Consider the following 14163-nt stretch of genomic DNA (forward strand, 5'->3'; position numbering starts at 1 on the left):
CTTTTTTGGTATCATTTCATTTACCTTTATCTTATACGTGTATGAACGGTAGCACATAAACATCTACCAGGCCAACCGCGATTTTGTCAAGACTCCCGCTTTTTGTGCGATTTCATTCAAAATTTCTTTTCCTTTGAACGCATTAACACCTTGACACTTAAAACATTTCTTTAGTTACTCTTAATCACCCGAAGTTCGCGTGCAAGACATTTAACATCCTCGTTCATAGAACAAAAAACCGCAATTTTGTCAAGACTCACGCTTTTTGCGCGATTTCATTAAAAATTTCCTTTCCTTTGAACGCATTAACACCTTCACACTTAAAACATCTCTTTAGTTACTCTTAATCACGCGAAGTTCGCGTGCAAGACATTTAACATCCTTGTTCATAAAACAAAATAGGAGACAGACACAAACACACAATCGTGTTTCGAGTAATGTTGACTGGTTCTAATGGTCACAATCAACTTACCAATATCATCTGTTAGATGCAGTAGAATCCAGAGCTAAGGATAATTTTGTGGATCAATCCTGTATCCATTGCATTTCTCGGTTTAAAAGAACACTGCAATTCAATTTCAATTTGTATTTTGTGTTGAAAAGGATATAATTGCTTTATTGTGCGGGTTAATTGCTTTTAGCCTGTGTTTAGTTTTAATAACGACCGCCTCGCTACGATTTAAAATCAATGGGATTTGCATATCACTCAAAGATAACTCGTAGGCCTCTGTTGCGTCATGACAAGCCATGAAAGGTCGTTTCTGGTCAGGGTACACCTTCGTGTATCGCCTTGCTTTTTTCCTCTTCCTTTCATGTCACATTAAAATATTTTATGCTCAAACATACCAAAACACTTACAAGAAAACATAATATTGTTACTCTAAAGTTTTTATCAGTCATTTAACAATTGGTTCATACGTCAGCGTGCTTTCGTCAAGATATGAAGCACGCGGGAAGTTTCGGGAGCACGAAAGATGCATAACAGTTGTCGAGGCGTAGCCGAGAGCAACTCTAGCTTGTTGAGTGCTCTCCAAACCTCCCAAGTGCTTCATATCTCGATGAACGCATAGATGACGTTTGAACCAATTGTTTTATAACATTTTCAACCCGATGGAAATTTTTTTCTCGAGGGATTTGTTTGCTGAGCGTGCACAATAGGAATATGAAGCAAGCTCGCGCAATTGAATTTGAGTGGACAAATTTACAAGCTATGTTATAAATTGCATTGTGACATAGCTAGTAAATTTGTCTAATGAAATTAAATTGCGTAAGCGTGCTTCATAATCCTATTGTGCACGCTCATGACATCAGCAAAAAAATCCCTTGAGCAAAAAAATATTTTCTTAGCGATTTTTTACTTTGGGATTTTACTATTAAAAAACTGGTTAAGATTTCGGCGGCAATTTAAGCTAAACATTTGAAATATTCTTTGGTGGAACCTTGCGATGCTTTACTAGATTTGTGTCCAACTTTCTGTCACACGAAGCTAGGATGTGGCCTGTTGTAAAGTAGCCAACGAAACAGCATCTTTGTGTTTCTTTTGGATAAGAGAATTTTGTATTCAATCAGAAAATAAAGTTCATTTACACGTATGAATTCACTTGTCAGTTTTTTGACCAATCTAAGACAAGATCGTTTACAACGTAGCGAAATGTTTTCCTGAAACAAAATTATCAACGCCCTGAAGTGTAGCAGAGAGAAAATTAGCCCTTTTATAACATTTAAACCATCGGGTTGCAAATATTATAAAACAATTGGTTCATACGTCAATTGTGCGTTGATCGAGATATGAAGCACTCGGGAAGTTTGGAGAGCACTCAAGAAGCTAGAGTTGCTCTTGGCTACGCCTCGAGCAACTCCTACGCATCTTTCGTGCTCTCCAAACTTCCCAAGTGCTTCACATCTCGATCAACGCACGCCGCCGTATGAACCAATTGTTTAGTAGCCAGGTAATATTCCCAAGTTACAGCACAGTACCCATCTCATCCTTTCATAAGGTAGATATTGCTAAAAGTGTTATCGGTGTAGTATTATGATTGAGTTCTTGCTTGAAAATTTTCTTTCTCTAACTTTAGAAATCAGTGGATACCCTGAAGATTTAAGAGGGTAATCTGATGAGTCATTAAGGTAAAAGCAGAGCTATAAACCATAAATAAATGGCAACTAAACTCCACATCACCAAATAGCTACTCCTATTTCGACTGCTCTTCTTGCCGCTGATATGATTAGTTCCTTACATTTTATCACATTTTAGCTAATAACTTATATAGTGGGAATTCGGGAACACTTGTTTGTTCACGCTTGACCTTAGACGTTTTAAAAATATGTTATTAACATCATGGCTAAGATGTGGAGCCTAAAAGTGTCAAATCACAAAGAACATAACTCAAAGAAAACAGTTTTATATTGCAAATTTGAGGAGATTAAAGCCAAGGTTGGCAAATATTATTTTTACTTCTAACAATTTTAACGTTATTAGCTTTGAGATCAATCAAAGAAAGACATTTTGTTTGTCGGATAAAACACACTTTTTCAGTCTCCTTTACGAGGAAAAACTTGTGATATCTACGTTGCAAACGAAATGCTCTCAATGGAAAACGTGTCGAGAACCATTTTTTTTCTTTTTATGCCGGTAGCGTAAACATTGTTCAAAATCAGAATAGCAGCTTTAAAATGTAAAGTAAATACGAGTAGTTATAAAGCATCTGGTTGTCGGTTAAAGAAATCCAACTTTATTCTACATAAATGACACAAATCGAGCAATTTCAATTCACATTCTGGATTTCAAAAGATATTTATCTCCACACATTTAGTGCCATCACCATTATGACTATTTTTGGGGTTTAATGTAATACTTCGGTTGCCTCGTTACAATCTGCCACCGATGGTATCTCATTTCAATTTTAAAATAGCTTATGGTGCTCTGTGGTAACTGTTTCATTTACAAAATGATAAACAGAAGAAGAAAGAAACTATGATGCTGAAAAAGGAAACCTCTCTTTCATAGTAGAGTGATGAATGTAAGGAAGAAGTTGTCATTCCTCGTTTACCCTTTTTTAGAAGCTATCTGGCTTAGATGACATTAGGGCTGCTTAATTAAGGCTTAGATCACATTGAGGCTGCTCACCTAAGGCTGAAATGACATTGGGCTGCTACTAAAACACACCTCCCGGGTAAATATTTTTCCAAATGCGAGTAGGTGTAAAGGACACTATACTGTTATGAAGTAAAGAGAGCCTTTCTTTTTCGTACAACATGCTTTTATCAAGGACTGTTAATCTATTTCAAGAGATTTTACTCCAAATATTTCCCATCGTATTGTAGATAGACTCTATTTTAATGACAGGCCCGTTGCTTCTTTTATTTATTTTATTTTTAATTTATTTTTTTAAGCTGATATGACAATGTGAATCTAGAGATATCGTTTACAAGTAACCTCACTCATAGTGTTTTTCATGATCATCATGCCTTTTTTTTTTCTCTTTAAAATTATAAGAACACCGGCAAGGTTGTTTGTAAAATTCAAACAATTCATTATTTTATTCTTCACCTCCATATTAACAGATAAGCCTTAACTTCGCCAATCATATATTTTTTTTACTAACTTTTGCCTTAAAACTGAAATTTTATTGTATAAACAATATTTTATGTCCCATTTTTATTCATAAAATCATAATTAATTTCTGCTTGTGGGTAAATAGACGTGTTTGAATATGAAATGAATAAGTTAGCAGAGTCTAAAAAAAGCAAATTCGATTTAACTTAATATTTTTTGTGAAGCATTGTGCCATCCAATACTGAAACATTGAATAAAAACAATACAGATTTAATCCTTATTTGCCTTAAATCTAATTGCTTTGTTATGCATGTCATTTGTTTTCTATGTGTTTGCTGTTATTAACGATTGCATCATAGAAATTTACTATCGATGGCACAATATCGATTCATTTTCAATGGATGACCCACAGACCTCTGTGGAGGCATGGCAGACCTAGAGAGGTCTTTCACGACCGTGACATTGTTTTTAACCTGCATTACTTGCTAAAAGCTTCATAGCATGTCATGGTTATTGTTCCCAGAACCTTGGGCTGAGTTCAAACTCTTTTCTTTTTAATTAAGACTCATGGTTATAAGGAAAGAATTTGACCGCTAGAAGGGTAATCTTTTTTTTTTTCTTTTTTCGAGAATGATTCCATCCCATCTGTTCGAATAGCTGTTTACCAATTTCATGACCTTCACTATTTAACCTAAAAATTTTTTTCAACAGTTAAATATTAATTGCTTGAAATGTTTAAGCTATGTGATATAACTATCCCAGAGCGCAACACTCTCGCTCTGTGAGAGCAAATCGATATTCCGAAGACAGCATAAATAGGTAAATATTGCTAAAGTTTCGTAAAGAAATAATAAAAAACTCGCTTAGCTTGACATTTTAAGGGTGAGGTCTCGGAGATCTACCAAAGTTTAAAGCCGGAAATTTCTAAGACCATCGGGAGGAAGCTAAGTAATAGAACATATCCGCAAGAAAGTTCTATTATGCAAAATATTTCTATTACAGAGGTTCACTTTCGTGCAGCAACAATTGTCAAACTTAGAAGAAAAACAGTTAAGGAGAGGCGAATCTATTATTAAAATGTTCGGAATGGTATCAGCCAGGATAGGCAAATTTATCAAGCACATCTATCGATGCTTTCCGTTTTGTTTTCGTTTTCAGATCCATTCGAAGTAAAAAAGGAAATCGGTAGCGTTACCTCATAATTCATTTAAGTAGCAACCTTGTTATTAAACTAGTAATCGATGTATCAGGCTGTGTCTTCGTGCTACTCTATACCTTATGTATCTAATGCTTCTCGTTGTCTTATTTAGCTATTAAAGTTCAGGATGTTGGAAAAAGCTACCTACAAAAGACTGTCAAGTGATGTGGATACCACAAGCTCTGTCCATCCTGCAACATCTGCAAGTTGGTTATCATTATTATCCTTTTGGTGGATGAACGGCATATTTCGAATGGGGAACGAGAGACCCTTGGCACACTCTGACATACTGCCTCTTCACGAAGAAGACAAGGCCAGAGATCTGACAGAGAGCCTTCAGAAGGAATGGAACAAACACGTAAATGAACTCAACAAGAATAAAGAATGTAAAGTACAACCCAGCCTCTGGAAGGGCATCGTCAGGACCACGTCTTTAAGGAAGATTTCCTTCCTGACATGTTTTGTGTTCTTGGAGTCAGTATGTCGTGTTTTACAGCCATTATTCCTCGGTTTGCTCCTTCATTTGCTCCGTTCCTCTGAGAGAGACTACTCTTTAGCCTATGGATGCTCTTTCCTGCTAGCATTAAGCGGCTTATCTAACGCCTGTATTCACTATACTGGGTACCAGTTAGATCTTCTAGGAATGCGACTCAGCAGTGCTATTAAGGGTCTTATATACCTTAAGGTTAGTCATTTAGACAGCAAACGAAGCTTGTAATTAATCGGTAAGACATTAACCCATCTATTTATGCATTTCTTTGGTTATTGAGTCAGTCAATCAGTGGGTTAGTCGATTAGTCAATCGGTCAATCAGTTAAGCGGCAGATGTTTGTCCGTTTGTCTTCCTGTCTTTCTCTCGATCCATCTCAACTTCTAACAAGAAGTGATCATCCTTTTCAGATACCGTTGGTCAGTAAACAGACGCTTCGAAAAGTGACAAGTGGAAATGTTATCGACTTAGTTCCAACTGACGTTGAAAGAATTGAATTGGCACCCAGATGGATATTCCTTTCAACCTTCACAATACTCGAAATCGCAGCTGTGATTTCCTTATTGTTTTACCTCATCAGTTGGGAAGCAATAATGGGAGTTTTCTACCTTGTGGCGGTGATTCCATTTGTCATGATTATCTCATCCCTGTGTGCTCAGCTGCGGCAGGAAACAGCCACCGTGTCCGATCATCGCATATCAATGATGATTGAACTGATATCAGGCATTCGCGCACTTAAGGCTAACGCCTTGGAGAACAGCCATAAGGATAGGATTCAAGAAGTAAGAAGGTAGGTGAGGACATTCCGCGAAATTGCATTAAGACGCAAAAAGAATATAATGTAAAATAATAGCACTGTGAAAATTACAAATAAGTAATGATTGGTTTGGTATATTCGTCAAAGAAGGGAAGTTGTCCTTCCTTGTAAAAGAACAAGAATAAAGTTCGCTTATCATTAAAATACATGTACATCTGATCGACCTTCTGCCTTACTAATCGTCAGACTGACCAGTCATTCAACTGAGTAATGGAATTACTAAACCAAAACACCACCAGATTTCATTTTCATGGCTTTGAATTTATTGTAATGAAAATAAGATTGATTCTCTAGTTTAGCTACCATGGTTTAGTAATGCGTTCACTTTCGATAACTGATTTACACTATGAGGTGCCAGTAGAAGAGAATTCCTTTTTATGTCCTTTAGGAAGGAGATCTGGATCATCCTAAAGAAGGGAGCTCTGTTATCAATTGTGGAATGTCTGCCGTTTACCGCAGGGGCTGTAGCTACGTTTCTATCTGTCTTAGCTCTCAGCCTCGATGGCCATGTAATTTCACCTACCACGGCGTTTATGCTTCTGGCTTTCATTAACACACTCCGAATTACCATCACACGATTCTCTTATGCTATTACCTCCGTGTTTGAGTTGTGGATATCTTTAAAAAGAATCAGAAACTTTCTTTTGCTGAAAAATATCCCTTCAATGGGCTTGGAATCCACTGAGAAGCCTCCTGGCCACCAAGATCGTGTTCAAGGACCTAAAAACAACTTCCCAGAGCTTTATGTTCGAGGCCCCTTAAAAGCAGAAGATAAGAGTGAAGAAATAAAATCCGAAAATCAAGACTTTGATAAATACTTTTCTGTTGAAAACGATACCATTCGTAACTATAGAACTGAATCTACTCAAACCTCTTCAGGAAAGTTATTAATTGAAGGTCTTTGGTGTAAAGTTGATGAACTGGATGGGCCATATATCCTCCACGATGTCAATTTTGAGATCCCGGAGAAGAGTCTAACAGTCCTTACTGGTAAGGTGGGGAGCGGAAAATCTACACTCCTAGCTGCCATTGCAAGAGAAGTCGTTGCATTCAGTGGGAACATAACCTACTCCGGAAATGTGGCTTATGTCTCTCAAGCTGCCTGGGTGTTCTCTGGAACACTCCGAGAAAATGTTTTGTTTGGGAAGCCTTTCGATGAAACAAAATACAACAGGGTGATTCAAGCTTGCACGCTAACTAACGACATAGGAAGATTTCCAAATGGTGACCTCGTATTTGTTGGAGAACACGGTGTCGTGCTGAGTGGCGGCCAGAAGGCTCGCGTTAATTTGGCTCGTGCAGTATACGCCAATGCTGACTTATATTTACTCGATGATCCTTTGAGCGCAGTTGATTCTAAAGTTGGTGATCACATATTTTTTGAGTGCATTTGCAACTTGTTAAAGAATAAAACAAGAGTCCTAGTGACATACACAGAAAGGTACCTTAGGATGGTTGACCAGGTTGTGGTTCTCAACAACGGATCCGTCTCAGGAAAAGGCACTTACAGCGAATTGAAAGAAAGGGGAGTAATTATTGATTCTGTAATAGATGCTAGTAGTGCCATGGAAAAAAAGACCACCACTCCTAACAAAGAATCTAACTTACGTCATAACGCAAACCGAGGCCAATTCGATAAGCCTTTGCCTGTATCCCATGAAGATACAGCAACTGGGGATATCTCCTATTCATTATATTGGAATTATTTTAGAGCCGGGATGCATCCATTTTTCATGATTCTTTTGCTTCTTCTTTTTCTTATGACGCAAGGTAAGAGAAATATACCAGCTAACTTCCCATGATAATTTTAACCTAGATCAAGAAAAATGATCACGTAGAAAAGAACACTGAACGATATTAGAAAAAGAAAAACAGCTATCATTAACGATAAGTGGATTTTGGTGATGATCTTGTTTATGATGATGATGATAAATCCTTTTTTGATTAGCAACTTTACGAGAATTTAAACTAGCAAGCAAATCAAGTGGTTCTGCGCACTACTTATGCCATCTTTGATGTCTCCATCACGCGTGAAGCTTAGTAATACATATTCTTTGAGTGATTTGAAACTTTTCCAGATCACCTGGAGTATCCATGCATACTTAAACGCCCATAGCTTTCACGTAAATAACGCCATTTGTCCACAACTCTGAATAAATGACATTTCTATAATAAGTCGTCATCATTTTTGTTCTGGAAGGCGAATAATTTTTTTTTATTCATTTATTAGCTCTTCTTGTTTTACCCGACGTCTGGCTTTCTTGGTTCACTACTATTCAACCTGCATCGGAACAACAGTCATTCTCAGCACTGAGTACTTACGCTGCTCTAGTGTTCGGTGCTTTCGCTATGGCCATCATCCGTGCCGTCATATTCTTCAGTGTCTCCCTCAGATCATCTCAAAACTTGCACAGCCGGCTCGTTACCTGTTTGCTGAAAGCCCAAGTGTTATTTTTCGACACTAATCCTACGGGACGCATATTAAACAGATGTTCCAAAGACATTGGTTGCATGGACGAGTTACTTCCCAGGACGTTTCTATCAGCCATCCAGTATTTTTTGTTTATATCCACAGCCATGCTGCTACCCTTGTTTACGAATATTTGGCTCTCCATTGTTTCGGTTTCAGCCGTGGTCATTTTTCTGTGCTTAACGTGGTATTACTTGAAGACTTCCCGTGAGCTCAAGAGGCTCGAGGCTATTTGTCGAAGTCCCGTATTATCGCACTTTTCAGAAACCATGATCGGCTTAGATACAATTCGCAGTCGAAAAAGAGAAAACGATTTCATCGGAGAGTTTTATAGGTGAGTATGATTGCATGAAGCAATTAAATTTGATGCTTTATAGCTACAGCTGATGACGGAAACTGAGTCCTTAAGCTGGAGAATAGGTATCATCGATCGCCTGCGAAAAGGAATATCCAAAACAAAAACCGGTTAATACGGTTCCCAGGAACCAAGAAGACTTTCCAAACTTATGAAAAGTCCTCATTCGCTTACAGAGTGTTCAATGTTTATTTAATTCTGACTCGGGAGAGTTTTACAAAATAAAAAATCTCTGAAAGCTTTCACTTCTCACGATTTTCTTTCACGCATTGTCGGTGGCGTTTTCTCGTAACTTTTAGCACCACTCGGAGATTTTCTACCTGAAACCGTGAATAAAGGAATATCGCTCATATTATCATAGCTTCATCGTGCTATGGATTTAAATTTTCCTTTGTACATAACTGAGCCCTGAACCGTATCATGATAGCAAATGCGAAAATGCAGGGAGCTAACGGTGAAGCTTTATAAACGTCCATAAATGTCATAGAGTAACAATATTTACTCATAATTTAACATAATTACTCTTGTCTCATTTTGTTGTTTTTCTAGTTTGCTTATCTGTTTGCTTCTATAACTTACAGGCATCAAGATTTACACAATCGCGCGTTTTCCATGGTGGTAGCCAGTAATCGGTGGCTTGGTTTCCGTGCTGACGTACTTTGTGCAGTATTAACAACTGCAGTGGCTTTTGCTTCTGTTTTAGCTTCTCAAAACCCAGGTATCAATCACGAAAATTCTACAGAACTGATAATACTGACAAAGTTTATCTATTAATTTAGCTATCTATAAACATGATCATTATTATTATTATTGTTTTGATCCATTAATCTTTCTATTTATCTCAGCTTTGGCTGGTCTGGCGCTTGCCTATATTATTGACACGGCAAAAATCTCCCAAATGGCTGTTAGACAATATGCTGATGCTGAGAACCTTATGACGTCTGTGGAGCGAGTCCTGGAGTACACGCGCCTCAACTCAGAACCTGGATACACCATCAAAACACTTCCTCCAAAACACTGGCCATGTGATGGTCATGTCAGTTTTAAAAATGTTTACATGAGGTACTATCCAGGCGGACCGGTAGTACTCAAAAATTTAACTTTTGAAATCCAGCCTAGGAACAAGTTGGGAATCGTAGGTCGGACGGGAGACGGGAAGTCGTCCATTATATCAGCTCTCCTACGCATGCCTGAGGCCGAAGGGGAGATATTTATCGATGATGTATGCATAACAGGTGTTCAACTTCAGGAATCGCGGAAATGTATCTCTGTCCTCGGCCAATTCCCTGTTCTCTTTAGTGGATCGTTAAGGAAAAACTTGGATCCCTTAGAGGAGTACACAGATGATGAACTTTGGAGTGCTATCAAAGAGGTGAAACTCACCAGTTTGGTCGAAAATCTAGACGGTCAACTTGATCACCAACTTTTTGAGGGAGGCGAAAACTTGAGTACTGGTGAGCGACAACTAATATGCTTGGCTCGCATTTTGCTTAAGCGAAGTAAGATCGTTATTTTGGATGAGCCAACGGCGCACGTGGATCCAAATACAGAGAAAACCATCTGGTCAACTGTGCACGAGAAATTGAAAAACTCAACGGTCATTATTATTGCTCATCGTTTAGGCACTGTTAGTAACTGTGACGGTATCTTATTGTTAAGAGAAGGCCAGATTGCTGCTCAGGGCACCTTTGATGAACTCATTGGATCTCAGAAAGGGTTATGAATACAATCTTTATTTTCAATCGCAGTTATAATCCAACAAGGCCTTCAAAAGCCTTAAGTAACCTGACTGACCAACGCCAAAGTATTTAATGGAGAACAAAAATGGATTTAATGTTGATTTTTTTAAATTTATGTACCGTAATATGTATTCATATATTGTTGATTAACCTTTGGAAATCTATTACATTTTTCTTCCAATCATAGTTATATTGTTGTAGCCTGAGAAATGAAAGGAACGTTAGGTTGAAATCGAGGGAAAGTCTTTCATAGAACATGTAGGTAAAATTATCAAATGATGAAAATAAAAAGGGTCATGATATATTAATTATCTAGTCACTTCCGATATGTGGATCGAGCACTTGCAAGATAGAGGGACCATGGCACTACTAGCATCTATTATAGAATCAATAATTACTCCCCTTTCTTCAATTCGCTGTAAGTGCCTTTTCCTAAGACGGATCCGTTGTTGAGAACCACAACCTGGTCAACCATCCTAAGGTACCTTTCTGTGTATGTCACTAGGACTCTTGTTTTATTCTTTAACAAGTTGCAAATGCACTCAAAAAATTTGTGATCACCAACTTTAGAATCAACTGCGCTCAAAGGATCATCGAGTAAATATAAGTCAGCATTGGCGTATACTGCACGAGCCAAATTTATTATTCGACCGGTTTCGTCTGATCACACAGACCTCATCAGGAATTTAACAAAATGAACAAAATTGAACTGCTAATATACGGAGGTTTATAGTACAAATCATGTTCAAATTAGGTGTGAACAGCTAATAACACCCAAAAACAGCAAATGTTACGCAAACAAATTAAGAAATGTTTTTTTTTATTATTATTTTTATTTTGGGGGTTCACGTTAAATCGTGAGCCCCAAATGCCAAATTTTGAAACGGTTATCAGTTTACATCATCAACTTAGTTGACAAAACCAAATGATCTCGTTATACTCCTCACAGACGCAGCACCACAATTTTTCTAGAAACTCAGCACCTTTATTCACCTGTTACCATTATCGCTCATCGTTTAAACACTGTCAAAAACTGCGACGGTATTTTATTGTTAAACGAGGGCCAGAGTAGTGCTACATAAACCTTTGAGTGATGCTCCATAGACCGATGAGTGATGCACTTATCGAATATACAAAAAGATGCCGATTAATACGATCTTTATTTTCAGGCGCCGCTTTATCCTACCTTATTCCTTGGAGTGAAGAACTTGTATAACAATTATGATCAGGGCTTAAATTCAACCATGATGAAAATCACTATCGTATCGATACACGTATCGACTGAGGATTTCTTATCTTATTTTGCGATCTGGTATCACAATATTTAGTCATATATGACTTTAGTGGTTTTTGGAAAACTGGTATTATTTTCTTTTATTCATGTTGTATTATGCAGTTGTTGTTTGACAGATGAACGCCACTAAAGGTTGAAACCGCAAGAAAGTTGTGATAGAGCATGCTACTAAACGTTTTGGAAAAGATGAAAAAATGCGAATCATTTATGTCAGAATTTAGTCAATTGCGATGTGAATTGTATAGCTTGCGGTTTGCAGAAGATGAATACATAGTTAAATAAAATAAAATAAAAAAGAGAGAACAAGGATGTCAACTGAACCCCAAAAATTTTATAAAACGCTTTTAAAGCTACAGTTTCAGCTATGACTTTAAAGCAAGCAGTTCTTAATCTTGCGTGATTCTTGGTCCAGTCTAATCATTTTCGCCAAACCTGAAATAGAGAAAAGAAAGCGAGAAAGTGGAGAGTCATCCCAAGTTTTCTATAGGCTTCTTGATATTCTTAAATTCGATAATATTGTTAAACTGAGTACGTGCCTACTCGCACATAAGATATTGAACAAGTATTCCAGTATTCCTTTCCTGTTTTCTGATTCTCTCAGAACAGTTACTAGCCTGCACAAGTATAACGCCAGATACGTCTCCAAGGGTATTTTCATCGACCAAAAGTAAGATTCAACACAGTCAGATTTACCTTTGTATATGTAGCCTCTAAATCATTGGAAACGGTACCAACAAACTGGAAACGGCTCTCTATTAATGATTTTAAAAAGCGTTATAAAAATCATGCCCTCAAATATCAGTCACAGTTCTGAATTCCCGACTAAAAGTCACTTTGTAATCATATCTATGTAAGAAATCTTAATGTAATATCGCCATTTCGTTTTCATAACACTTCTTGCCTTGTTAAGTAGTTTAATTATTATTCTTGCGTTCCTTTCTTTACATGTAAATAAACAGCAGCCAACTGGAAAGCTTTGCTACGTTGGTTGTTGCATACTGATTCACAAATTGTACATATAGTTATATAATCTCTATCAATTTCGTTTTTCTGTAGTTTCCTTTTTTTTTTCTTTTTTTCTCCTTGTACCTGAATCGTGTGAATAAAAATATTGTCATTGTTGTCATCGTCATTGGCATTAAAAGTTCTGGACGGATATAAAGCTTCACGCTCAGCTACCTGCATTCTCCCAATTGCTATCATGGTACGGTTCTTGGCTCAGTTTATGTACAAAGGAAACTTTAATTCCGCAGCACAGTGGAGGTGTGATAACATGGGCGATATGCCTTTATTGACTGTTCTTTGTAGAAAATCTCGGAGTGGTGCTGCGAAGTGAAAGTTTCGAGAAAATACTACTACCAATCCATTGACAGAAAATCGTGAGAAATGAAAGTTTTCAGTTCTGAGATTTTATAATCAGAAAAATTCCCCAGAGTCAGACTTAAGTAAAATATTGAACACTCTCAAAGTGAATGACAACTTAATGGATAATTTTGAAAAATCTTATCGGTTCCTGGAAACCGTACTGACCGGTACTTTATTTGGATATTCCTTTTCGTCGGTGATCGATGATAACTACTCTCCAGCTAGACCACTTGGTTTCCGTCATTAATTGTAGACCTGGCTCCTTAACATTATCTACGTTTATCAGCACGCTTTATCCCTACTTTCCTGCGGTTTCAACCTTTAGTGGCATTTGTTTGTCTACAACAACCACGTAAAACAACATGAATGAAAGAAAATAAAATTAGTTTTTCAAAGACCCCTAAGGTCATGTATGATTAAACATTGTGATACCTGATCGCAAAATAAGATAAGAAATCTTCAGTCCATACATATAGGAAATAAGATTGAAACGAAACTGAACAAGACGCTTGAATTTGTTGCGAGGCTTGGGCAATGTAAATTGATTATAGTGATTTTTTATCAGGGTTGAATTTAATCCCCTATATATTATGTAAGTACTTTACTCCAAGGAATAAGCTGGAATAAATCGGCGCCTAAGATCGTATTAAACATCGTTTTTGTATATTCTATGAGTGCATCAAAGGTGTATGGAGCACTACTCTGGCCCTTATTTAACAATAAAATACCGTCACAGCTTTTAACAGTGTTTAAACGATGAGCAATAATAATAACAATAGAATAAAGTGGCAAATTTCCAGAAACATTGTGGTGTTGTGTCTGTGTGGAGTATAACGAGATAATTTGGCTTTATCACCTAAGTTGATTATGTGAATTGGT

The 14163-nt window shown here is 37.2% G+C and overlaps 1 protein-coding gene across 2 annotated transcripts; it reads left to right on the forward strand.

Annotated features, from left to right (window-relative positions):
- The first annotated feature begins 1835 nt into the window (after positions 1 to 1835).
- LOC149040872 (ATP-binding cassette sub-family C member 4-like) lies at positions 1836 to 10929 on the forward strand. Of its 2 annotated transcripts, XM_089180338.1 has the most exons (8): positions 1866 to 1997; positions 2076 to 2127; positions 4867 to 5439; positions 5655 to 6034; positions 6450 to 7831; positions 8292 to 8865; positions 9468 to 9604; positions 9732 to 10929. In XM_089180338.1, the coding sequence occupies exons 3-8, from the start codon at positions 4882 to 4884 to the stop codon at positions 10607 to 10609; spliced, it is 3909 nt and encodes a 1302-aa protein (XP_089036464.1). In that variant the 5' UTR covers positions 1866 to 1997; positions 2076 to 2127; positions 4867 to 4881; the 3' UTR covers positions 10610 to 10929. The 2 variants fall into 2 exon arrangements, with proteins under 2 accessions (XP_089036463.1, XP_089036464.1); XM_089180337.1 differs by lacking the exon at positions 2076 to 2127 and having other exon boundaries at positions 1836 to 1997.
- The last annotated feature ends 3234 nt before the right edge of the window (positions 10930 to 14163 follow it).

Source organism: Pocillopora damicornis, chromosome 8, assembly GCF_964200805.1.
Source record: "Pocillopora damicornis chromosome 8, jaPocDami1.2, whole genome shotgun sequence".
Taxonomy (NCBI): domain Eukaryota; kingdom Metazoa; phylum Cnidaria; class Anthozoa; order Scleractinia; family Pocilloporidae; genus Pocillopora; species Pocillopora damicornis.